The 12,091-nt window shown below is 45.0% G+C and overlaps 1 protein-coding gene and 1 long non-coding RNA gene across 2 annotated transcripts; one reads left to right on the forward strand and one right to left on the reverse strand.

The window, feature by feature from the left end:
- Window positions 1–568: 568 nt before the first annotated feature.
- On the forward strand, window positions 569–3,857 carry LOC117193461. Its single transcript, XM_033398220.1, has 2 exons — window positions 569–860; window positions 938–3,857. The coding sequence occupies exons 1-2, from the start codon at window positions 852–854 to the stop codon at window positions 2,258–2,260; spliced, it is 1,332 nt and encodes a 443-aa protein (XP_033254111.1). The 5' UTR covers window positions 569–851; the 3' UTR covers window positions 2,261–3,857.
- Window positions 3,858–9,589: 5,732 nt separating this feature from the next.
- Window positions 9,590–10,134, reverse strand: LOC117193484. Its single transcript, XR_004474611.1, has 2 exons — window positions 10,021–10,134; window positions 9,590–9,951 (listed from the first exon to the last, which is right to left on the reverse strand). It is a non-coding gene; the product is annotated as an uncharacterized LOC117193484 (long non-coding RNA).
- Between the last annotated feature and the right edge of the window lie 1,957 nt (window positions 10,135–12,091).

Genomic DNA, 12,091 nt, shown 5'->3' on the forward strand with positions numbered 1-12,091 from the left:
ATACAATTCAGGCATTCCAGGTTACAAGCGAAAACTATCCGAAGGCCCTAGCAAAACTCAAAAGCCGTTTTGATAATCCTACTCTTATATTTTTAGAAGGTATTGAGGCATTGTTTGCACTACAACCTGTGGAAAGGTCAAACAGTCAGCAGCTTCACAGCCTAGTGGATAAGGCATCCGCTATATTAAGCTCGCTGGAGTCCATCGGCAAACCTGAGAACATTGTTCACGCTATGGTTATATATATTATAATGGAAAAGTGTGATCAGCAAACTCGGAACAAGTGGAAGGAATCGCAGGACTACAAAACTCTGCCAACCTGGCTAGCATGCACACACAGCAACGCCACTGTCAGTTTCTCCATTCGTCTGGAAACTCGGCTGCTACTTCGTCACAACGAAAGGCTTAATCCAATAAGTCAAATCGTCATTCTAATCACCAAATAAACTCGTCGTTTGCTATCACTAATCCGTCTTGTACACTTTGTTCTAGTTCTGGCCATAAGATCTCTAATTGCGCTCAGTTCAAGGCTATGAACAGCAAACAACGGTACGACAATGCAAAACGCCTCGGTCTGTGCATCAATTGTCTTGGAAATGGTCATAGAGTGGCGCAATGTTCATCGACTCATCGTTGCCGATCCTGTAATCGGAATCATCATTCATCTTTGCATCACTCTCAGCCGCAACAGCCACCCCAATCAGCAGCAGGACAATCTTCAACTACTGAACCGGTACTCCAACCAGCGCAACCCTCCTGGCAAACGGCTCATCAAGCTGCTTCACATTCTCATATGGAGATCGCAGCAGATGATCAAATTTTGTTGGCAACAGCTATGGTTTTGGTAAAGGATGCCACAGGTGAATACAAACTCGGTAGAGCGTTGCTTGATTCATGCTCTCAGGTTAATTTTGTAACCGAAACCTTTGCACAAAAGCTTCGCCTTCGTCGTGAAAAACACCACATTGGAATTCGCAGTATAGGAGACTCCCTTACTAGTTTGAAGGCTCGTACGACTCCCTCTATTAAGTCACGTACTTCCGGCTATCAGCTCACTCTCCAGTTTGGAATCACATCCCATATTGCCTACCAGCCAGATAGTGAGATCGACATATCGAATTGGAACCTACCAGCTAACACTCCATTGGCTGACGAATCGTTCTATAGGACTAAACGTATTGATTTGTTACTGGGGACCGAAGCCTTCTATGGAGCTCTAGCTGTTGGCCAGATTCGCATTGGTCCAAATCTTCCCACTTTGCAGAAGACTCTTTTTGGTTGGGTTGTTGCTGGGAGGTACCAGCGGCAATATAACAGACAGCCACCATTGTGCTTGGCGACTGTAGAAGAGTCGATCGACAAGAATTTGCAGCAATTATGGAAAGTGGACTCATTTGTCGATCCAAGCGCTAGAATGCTCCCAAATCATCGTCGCTGTGAGGACCATTTCAGGGACACAACACATCAGGATGCCAGTGGGCGGATTGTCGTTCGCTTGCCATTTCAAGAAGATCCAAGTTGTCTTGGAAGTTCCTTCGATACAGCTCGAACTCGATTTTTTGCCATTGAGAGACGTCTCGCTCGTCTACCGGAAATTCGCTCGCAGTATATCTCGTTCATGCAGGAATATGAAAGTCTCGGCCATATGTCCCTCGTACTGAATCCTAACTTGGAAGAACCGCATTATTATATACCCCACCATTTCGTTCTGAAACCAAGCAGTACCTCGACGAAGCTCAGAGTTGTCTTTGACGCCTCTTGCCGTACAACATCTCAAAAGTCACTTAACGATCTACTTTTAGTCGGCCCTACCATTCAGGATGAGTTGTACTTGCAATTGCTGCGGTTCCGCATGCATAGGTTCGGCATCACAGCCGACGTCACAAAAATGTACAGGCAGGTACTTGTGAGTGAGAAGGATAGAAAATTCCAGTACATTTTGTGGCGAGCATCTCCAAATACGGATCTTCAAACCTACCAACTCAATACAGTGACATATGGGACTGCGTCTGCCCCATTTCTCGCAACTCGTTGTTTGCATTACTTGGCTGAGGATTGTAAGGATGCATGGCCATTAGGGGCTGCTGCTGTTAAAACTGCATTTTATGTTGATGACCTTTTGTGTGGGGCTGATGATATAGATACACTCTTCAAACTAAAAACTGAAATCACATCAACTCTCGCTCGTGCTCAGTTTCCATTATGCAAGTGGCATTCAAATCATCCAGGCGTGATGGAAGACGAATCTACCAAGGATTAAACATTTTAGAAAACTCAGTCAGCAGCACACTCGGCTTAACTTGGCATCAACGAAGAGATGCATTTAGTTTGACATTTAATCTAAAGGAAGTCTATCCCAATACCACAAAACGAACAATTTTGTCTACTGCGTCGTCGCTATTCGATCCAATCGGTCTGCTATCACCGTTAGTCATTGTCTCTAAGATCATTCTTCAGGAGTTGTGGCTTTTGAAACTCGACTGGGACGAGTCTGTCCCCCAGAATTTACGCCACGCATGGAGCAAGTGTTTGGAATCGCTGAATTCACTGTCGTCACTAGCGGTACCTCGTTTTTGTTTGCAGCCTGATACTAGGAGCATTCAAATACATGGATTTGCGACGCATCGATTCATGCATACGGCTGCTGTGTTTATGTGCGCACGGAGAATTCGCTTGGACAGGTCACAGTGAAATTGTTCACTTCTAAGTCTAGAGTAGCACCAGTGAAGAAACAGTCTCTTCCGAAGCTTGAACTATGCGGCGCACATCTACTTTCTCAGTTGTATAACAAAGTCAAGGCCATATTCAGTAAACACACTATCACATCTTATTTTTGGAGCGACTCACAGATCGTATTGCATTGGTTGCAACAACACTCAGTCACCTTATCAACCTTTGTTGGAAATCGAGTTTCCGATATTCAGGATTTAACGTCTGATGGAAAATGGCGCTATGTGCCAACACATCAAAACCCTGCTGATATTCTGTCGCGAGGCTGTAACGTGAGCGAGTTGATTAAGTCTCCATGGTTTTCGGGTCCTACGTTTCTAGTCGAAGATTCACTAAACTGGCCCGCAGCTGGTGGAAAACTTGATATTGACATGGACGTGGTTAACTCGGAGAATCGGAAAAGTTTGTTTGCTGCCGTACACGAGACAAATAATATCCTCAACATCGTCGATAATATCAGCTCGTACACTCACAGTCTGCGGCTCATTGCTTGGATGATTAGGTTCATAAGGAGATGTCGGAAGCAATCGACGTTTACCACAACCTCACCGACGGCAGATGAACTTCGTTTTGCTTCACTTTGCCTTATTTGGAACATTCAACAAACTCATTTTGTACAGGACATACGTTTACTTCAGAAGCAAAAACCATTAAAAAGCAGCTTAAAGTTTTTTACTCCCTTTTTAGAAGTCGTGAACGGATTCGAACTTATCAGGGTTGGTGGACGTTTGGAATACTCAGACCTACAAGACGGTCAAAAACATCCGTTGCTGCTGCCTAGTCAGTCCAAATTTGTATGGAACTATATTCGCCATTTGCATCTTCGGAACTATCACGCTGGACCTAAAGCCCTAGTCGCTCTCATTCGTTTGGAGTATTGGATCGTTAACGCCAGAGACTTGGCACGTATAATTGTTCGCTCCTGTGTACACTGCGTTCGCTACAGACCGAAGCTGCTACAACAACTCATGGGCTCATTACCGCCTACGCGACTCGCTCCGGCTAGACCCTTTGAACGCTGTGGAGTTGACTTTTGTGGACCCATCAACACATATCTACGCATTCGAGGAAAGGGACCTACAAAAGCATACATAGCCGTGTTCGTTTGCCTTCTCACCAAGGCCGTTCACATCGAAGTAGTCTCTGATTTGTCAACAAAGGCGTTCTTAAACGCATTGAAACGGATGGGAGGTCGTCGCAAGCTGCCGACAGACATCTTCTGCGATAATGCCACTAACTTTGTAGGGGCATCGAATCAACTGCAGGAACTAAAAAAGTTTATGTTTTTAAAGCAGACCCAAGATGAAATCTATAAATTTTGCGCATCTGACTTTATTAACTTCCATTTTATTCCCCCAGGGCACCTCATTTCGGAGGCCTTTGGGAAGCGACAGTCAAGAGTGCAAAGGGGCTGTAAAATCGTACGCTGGCCAACACCAGGTTCACCTTCGAAGAGTTGAGCACTGTCGTCGTCGAGATAGAATCGATCCTCAACTCGCGCCCGCTATCGCCGCTTTCGTCAGACCCAAATGACTATAGCACTCTCACGGCTGGTCATCTCTTGGTTGGCGAATCATTGCGATCACTACCTGAAAGGTCCCTCGAGAATATCAAGCTGTCAAGTATGGACCGCTACGATGCGATTACGGCCGTCAAGCAACGGTTTTGGAAGCAATGGTCTGCTGACTATGTCAACGAATTGCGATCGCGCACGAAGTGGACAGCACCCTCAACGAACCTCACCGAGGGCACGTTGGTCATCATCCATGAGGACAACCTGCCACCGCTACGCTGGAAACTAGGCCGAGTGCAGTCTACTGTGCTTGGGAAGGATGGACTTGTACGGGTGGTGCACCTCCGCACTGCAAATGGAACATGTTGCAGGCCAATACACAAGTTGGCAATTCTTCCGGTGGTTTGAAAGCAGTCCTTTCAACGGGGCCGGGATGTTCGGTCAAACTCCTTTAAGGAACAAGTATTCAAAGGACCCTCGTAAAATAGAGAGCCTACGCTCACTTTTTGTATTTACTCACCATAATTGTACTAAATTCACCACTGTATTCTCTCTCTTATGCCCAGTACTCAAGCACTAAGATTTGTAATAAATAGTTATTCCCTAATACTCAACTGGATCGATCGACTTTTCTCTTTCTTGTATAGACTTTGATTCGTTTGCAGAAAAAACTAACACACCGCCATCCGTGAATTAACATTAATGCGGAAAACGCTCCGTGTACAAACAAAATCCCTTCACAATGGTTTTACGCAAAGAATTGAAGCTTCCGTATTACCACAGATAATAGCTGATCAACCAGCTCAGGCACTCGATTCAGATAGCTTAAACATACCAAGCAAGATCTCACTGGCAGATCCAAACTTCCATAAGCCAGGCAAAATCGACATGCTAATCGGAGCCGAGCATTACTACTCGCTGCTGCTACCAGATCAACAGCAGCTAAGGACAGGAGGCCCGTTGCTACAAAACACGAAACTGGGATGGATTGTGGCAGGAAAAGTCAAATCTGCCCACAATTCCTCACCCATTTGTGCAACGGGAGTAAACGAGCTCATGGAAAGATTCTGGACTCTGGACAATCTAGAGACGGAAGACAAACCACGCACTCCAGTGGAAGCACGGTGTGAAGCTCATTTTATAGAAAATCTTCAGACAGCTTCAGACGGCCGTTTTATTGTAAAGCTCCCATTTTCCGAACACCCTTCAGCCCTGGGGGAGTCGTTGGAAACCGCAACAAAAAGATTCCTAGCGTTGGAGCGGCGAAGCTCAACAGAAACTTGGAAGAGTTATGTGGACTTCATGGAAGAGTATTATTGGATAACTAGCTATGACAATTAGTAAACGAATGACAGTACCAAGTTATATTTTTCTTTAAAGATTATTTATGTATTTCTTGATTACTTTTTCACTGCAACACCGGTACCACGTACATTCGATTCGAGATCAGAAAAGAAAGAAGTGGACACTTCAAGTGTGACCAGACTAACTTTACATAATAATACTTAATATATCGATAGTATTATTTAATAGTATTTAATGTTATTATTTGAATGTGGGAATAGGCGTATTCCAACACGCCCCCTCAAAAATAACATTAATCATCAAAATCATAAAAATAAAAAAAAATGTTTTCATCATTAAATCAAAAAGGTAACATTCAATTGTTATTCTAATGTGGTTGGTGTGCATTCTGGGAAGTGTTATGTGATCTAGCATTTGCTCTAAGGATGCGGGGAAAACCCAGAAAAACCCGATCAGATCACTTTAAAATTAGACTAACATAAAATTAAATTACTTTAACAATTCATTGGTTCTTTTGGTTCAAATAAAAAATAAAAAAAATATGAATTAATGTAATAAAATTGTTAATAAAGCTTCATGTTCATGTTTTCATTAAATTGGAATCATTCTTCTTGTAGTAGTCCTAATTTGTTCAGCAGTTCCGCAAATCTTCCAGCAGGTAGTGGCTTCGTGAAGATGTCAGCAAGTTGGTTGTCTGTATTAATATACTCAAGAGAAATCTCATTAGTTTCTATCTGTTCTCTTGAAAAATGATATTTTATATCAATATGCTTTGCTCTTTTATGACATGAGGGATTATTTGCAATGCTAATACAGCCTTGGTTGTCTTCATAAATTGTAATGGGTCTGTCGAGTTTAAGATTAATACTATTTAGAAGAGACTTTAGCCATAAAGCTTCTCTTACAGCTTCAAATAGGGCCATATATTTAGCTTCAGTTGATGAAGCTGCCACTGAATTCTGTCTTTTTGTATTCCAACAAATTAAATTGGAATCGAACATTTTAAACAAATAACCCGTTGTAATTTTTCTATCAATCTCATTACTACCCCAATCGGAGTCTACATAGCCAACTAATGTATTTTCAAATGATGTATTCTTTTTAAATATAAGCTTCATATCAATAGTTCCCTTTAAATATCTAATAACCCTTTTTAAACATTGCCATAACTCAGCATTGTTCTTGCTACTATATCTACTCAAGATATTTACAGCAGCAGCTAAATCTGGTCGTGTACACAGCATTATGTACATTAAACAGCCAATAAGGTTACGACATGGAGCATTGCAGTCTTCATCTGAGTTAAGTAACTCATAATTTAGTTTATTTAGTAATGGAGTACTGACTGAATTGCAACTATCCATGTTAAATTTATTTAAAATTCTTTTCACATATGCAGTGTAACGGACCTGCTTCTTGGTTCGCTTGAGTTTGCCGTGCTCGCTCAGCGGTCGGCCGATTCGTCGCAACGTATTTTTATTGTTGCCCCCAACGACAAATGATAAGACCTTCCTTTTCTTTAATCGAATCTCTCTTTATTCGTACTTATATTAGGACTTAGGGCTAGATGCTACAATTCAGCTTATCTATGGATCTCCACCACGCGTGGGCTCTCGTCGGGTGTGGCAGCGTTGAGGCTATTGATTTGGGGAGTTTGACCTCCGCTATTGCTTTGGCCCGCCACGCAAATCCGCACTCTACGTCTCGCACTCCCCTCTTAGCTTCCGCCGGCAACTGTGGATCACCTCTTAACTTAGACTCACTCTGGGGGCAGGCGGGGCCTGTCTTCCTGTTGCTATTCACTTCACTGCACTTCTTCGAACCGTACCGGGTATTACTCTTACGTTTCGGCGGGGTTTTAACGTGCGCGCCCGTTCACTTCTCCACGGAAAAAGAGACCCGCTTCGTTGCCGCAGCCTCCTTTTATAGCCCCTTGACGGGCCCCGGCTCGGCGTTGGTAGTTTTCCATCGCCGTCTCCTGGTTTCCACGGCCTTCGTAACGGGGCCTGGCCGGTGGCGTGATCCCATGCCCATATTTGGTCATGCGTCGGATCGCTGCCGGCCCGATCCCGCCGTCTCCTCTGCCTCTCGCGTTTCTCTTGCTCCGAGAGCGGGACACTTCTCCTCTCGGGGCCCTTGGCCTCTTCGCCGCATCCGGATATCCGTGGGTATCTGGGCTGACCTTCGCCTTATCCAGCCAGCCATCAGCCTTTATCCGACCGTCCCACCGCCTTTATCCGGCTATGCTTTGGTCGAATTCGGCCTGTGGGAACCACTGTTCCTCACAGAAAAAATCAATTTGCACTGGCTACGCAGCGCCCGACGTCACGCTCAGACTGATTTTCTGTCTCTCTCGCACGCACTCTTTGTCGTGTAGTTTAATATTAGCAGCGTCTGCCGGAGGAGAGCCATACTGCCTTAGTATCGGGTATAACTGTAGAGTTGCGGTGTCCGCTGCAACTCCCCCCTCGTTTTCTTTCTTTTTATACCCGATACTCAAAATGAGTATTGGGGTATATTAGATTTGTGGTAAAAGTGGATGTGTGTTACGTCCAGAAGGAATCGTTTCCGACCCCATAAAGTATATATATTCTTGATCAGCATCAATAGCCGAGTCGATTGAGCCCTATCTGTCTGTCCGTCCGTCCATCTGTCCGTCTGTCCGTCCCCTTCAGCGCCTAGTGCTCAAAGACTATAAGAGCTAGAGCAACGATGTTTTGGATCCAGACTTCTGTGATATGTCACTGCTACAAAAATATTTCAATACTTCGCCCCGCCCACTTCCGCCCCCACAAAGGACGAAAATCTGTGGCATCCACAATTTTAAAGATATGAGTAAACCAAAAACGTAGAGTTGTAGAGAATGACCATATCTTTAAGACTGCGGAATCTGAATTGGATCGTATTATTATTATAGCCAGCATCAAGAAAACAATTTATTTTTTCTCGCCCTGTCTCTCTCTAACACACACGTAGCATAGGCGGCTTTGCTTAGAGTAAAACATTAGCGCCTAGATCTCGGAGACTACAAAAGCCAGAGCAACCAAATTTGGTATCGACACTCCTAATATATCGGACCGGCCACACCCCCTTCCGCCCCCGCAAAGGACGAAAATCTGGGGATATTCAAAAATCTCAGAGACTATTAAGGCTAGAGTAACCAAATTTGGTATCAGAACTCCTAATAGACCTTACTATAAAACGTGTATCTCAAAATTTCGCCCCACCCCCTTCCGCCCACACAAAGGACGAAAGTCTGTTGCATCCACAATATTGCACATTCGAGAAAACTAAAAACGCAGAATCATAGATAATGACCATATCTATCAGATTGCTGAATCTGGATCAGATCAGATAATTTTTATAGCCAAAAGGAACAAATCAATTTGCACTGGCTACGCAGCCCCCGACGTCACGCTCAGACTGATTTTCTGTCTCTCTCGCACGCACTCTTTGTCGTGTCCTTTAATATTAGCGGCGTCTGACGGAGGAGAGCCATACTGACCTAGTATCGGGTATAACCGTAGAGTTGCGGTGTCCGCAGCAACTCACAACGTTCCCCCTCGTTGTTGCTGTTTCTCGTATCCCTGCATTGCGCTTGTACTGTTTTGTTTTGTGTGCCCCAACACGTGAGCGCACCGCAGCGCACGCTGCTGGTGCACCGGCTTTTGTGTGTCGGGCGTTACATCCAGCTTTACAGAGCAGCAAAAACTGATGAACATGTTTACAGCATGTGTGTTATATTTTTCTATGTGTCCGCCCCCTTTGCTGACGTCCGCTTTGTCTATACCTTACCGCTGGCCACTTGCTCCAGTTGCCCTCCGCTTTGTGCATACGGGAGCCAAACGGGAATCGGTCAGTGCCCACAAAATACAACAAGAGATTTCCAGGAATCTCCCCGAAATGTTTGAAAACGTTTTAGAACTCAATCGGAAGCCGAGTCGGTCCATCTATCCGTCAGCCTATTGTTATTCAATAATCAAATAATTATAAAACTTGATTTCAAAATTGAAATGGTAAAAATAAAACACAGGAGAGGACTAATGTAAAAGCCTGATTTATTGATCAACTAAAATCATCTGCAAGATTAAGGCAAGTCCACAACGGCTTTGTGAAGGCGAAAGTGGAACATCCGCTTAGGGTGCTCCTGTTGGCGAATCACCCTTCGGGGACTTGGAGGGGTGTCCAGCCACAAGGAGCGGCAAGACAACGGCCAGAAGGATTCCAAGGTAGAGCTTCATTATGGTTTTAGTGATCGCTGAATACGAATGACAAGTTCCCGTTTAGAGCACCCTATTTATACAGTTTATTTTTACCTGGAACGAATAGGATTTTCATGGTCTCTCCCACTTCATGCTAAGAAGCATTTCTAAACGATGACAAGGTTAACTGTTGCACAACTCCTTTATCAATTGATAATCCGTGCAAATCAAATAATATTTTATCGCTTTTATTTTGTTTTCAAAAATTACCTTTTCACATTGATATGGGTTTCGTTAGATTTACTGGTCCGCTTTTTATACCCGATACTCAAAATGAGTATTGGGGTATATTAGATTTGTGGTAAAAGTGGATGTGTGTAACGTCCAGAAGGAATCGTTTCCGACCCCATAAAGTATATATATTCTTGATCAGCATCAATAGCCGAGTCGATTGAGCCATGTCTGTCTGTCCGTCTGTCCGTCCCTATTAGCGCCTAGTGCTCAAAGACTATAAGAGCTAGAGCAACGATGTTTTGAATCCAGACTTCTGTGATATGTCACTGCTACAAAAATATCTCAAAATTTCGCCCCACCCCCTTCCGCCCACACAAAGGACGAAAATCTGTTGCATCCACAATATTGCAGGCTCGAGAAAACTAAAAACGCAGAATCATAGATAATGAACATATCTATCAGACTGCTGAATCTGGATCAGATCGGATCATTTTTATACCCAAAAGGAACAAATCAATTTGCACTGGCTACGCAGCGCCCGACGTCACGCTCAGACTGATTTTCTGTCTCTCTCGCACGCACTCTTTGTCGTGTCGTTTAATATTAGCGGTGTCTGCCGGAGGAGAGCCATACTGACTAAGTATCGGGTATAACTGTAGAGTTGCGGTGTCCGCAGCAACTCACAACGTTCCCCCTCGTTTTTGTTGCGATAATTGTTTTCAAATGCTTTAATACTTTTCCCACTAAAACGTTTTAATTATGTATGCGAAGACTGCTTTTTCCAGGGGGCAGACACGTTGAGTCATCTGTGACGGCGCTTCGGCCGGGGTATGCTCGTCGTGCCGGGTTCCACAGAAATTTGTTTGATCTCTGGGTGTGGTAGCTGAAAGAGAGTCTCGTGGTTCAAGAATAAGGCGGGCTTTGAGCGGTAATAAAAGAGATAAAGTTATTTGTATTGTTCTTAAAGGTACAAAGTTTGGTAGTTGCGCGGGTGTTTTTCTGCTGGCTCTTCCTTCGGAGTCGTCCTTCGGGTTGGCCGCACGTGGCGGATGGTTGCGGGCGGGTCCTGGTAGTCTTCTGGTCGGTGTTGGTTGAGGTCGCGGAGGTCTAATGAGCTCCGAGGGGAAGAATGTCGCGGAGGGTGAATGCGCTCCGAGGAGAAATAATGTTGCGGAGGGTTAATGCGCTCCGAGGAGGAATAATGTTGCGGAGGGTTAATGCGCTCCGAGGAGAAATAATGTTGCGGAGGGTGAATGCGCTTCGAGGAGAAATAATGTTGCGGAGGGTGAATGCGCTCCGAGGAGAAATAATGTTGCGGAGGGTGAATGCGCTCCAAGGAGAAATAATGTTGCGGAGGGTGAATGCGCTCCGAGGAGAAATAATGTTGCAGAGGGTGAATGCGCTCCGAGGAGAAATAATGTTGCGGAGGGTGAATGCGCTCCGAGGGGAAAGGTGGCGGAGGTTTAATGCGCTCCGAGGAGGATTGGAGGATCGCTGAGGCTGCTGGTGGCGGCTACTGATGCTTACCTCTCCACGGGCCGGAGCCGAACTGATGCTTATCGCTCCGGCGGAGCCCCTTTTATTTCCGAAAAGCAGCTGATCGTTCGGTCTGTCCCTAGCGCGTTGTGCTGAGGGGTCCCTAACGCGTTTGTACGGATCGGCTGATAGTGTGCCCGTTGGAGCTTGGGTTATGGTCACACTTGGGGCAGTCAGCTGTGGGTGTGACCGTGGGGGCTGTGCTACGGGCCCATTGGTGGTGATCAGCTGTGGTTAGTTTTATGTATCTTTTATTGTTTGTTTATTTATATTTATTTCTTATGTGGCAGGTCTTCATGTATTTGTAGCTTATGTTCTACTTATCCTACTAATACTTATTTTATAGTCTTCATGGCTTGTCTTGGTGTTTCTAGTGATATTGTTGTGGTGTTTGTGGCGCCGGCGCTTGGTCTTCCTGGCGCTGGGCGTCTCACTCCCCCCTCCTTTCCCAGTGGAGCGTCGCCAATTGACTTTGTTTGGAACCATGCGCTGATGCGGACATCTCCAGCTCGGCCGATCTTCACCCAACACGGCTCCTGTTTCTCGTTCCGTAGTTTGAACCGTCGTTGAG

The sequence above is a fragment of the Drosophila miranda genome (assembly GCF_003369915.1).
Source record: "Drosophila miranda strain MSH22 chromosome Y unlocalized genomic scaffold, D.miranda_PacBio2.1 Contig_Y2_pilon, whole genome shotgun sequence".
NCBI lineage: Eukaryota > Metazoa > Arthropoda > Insecta > Diptera > Drosophilidae > Drosophila > Drosophila miranda.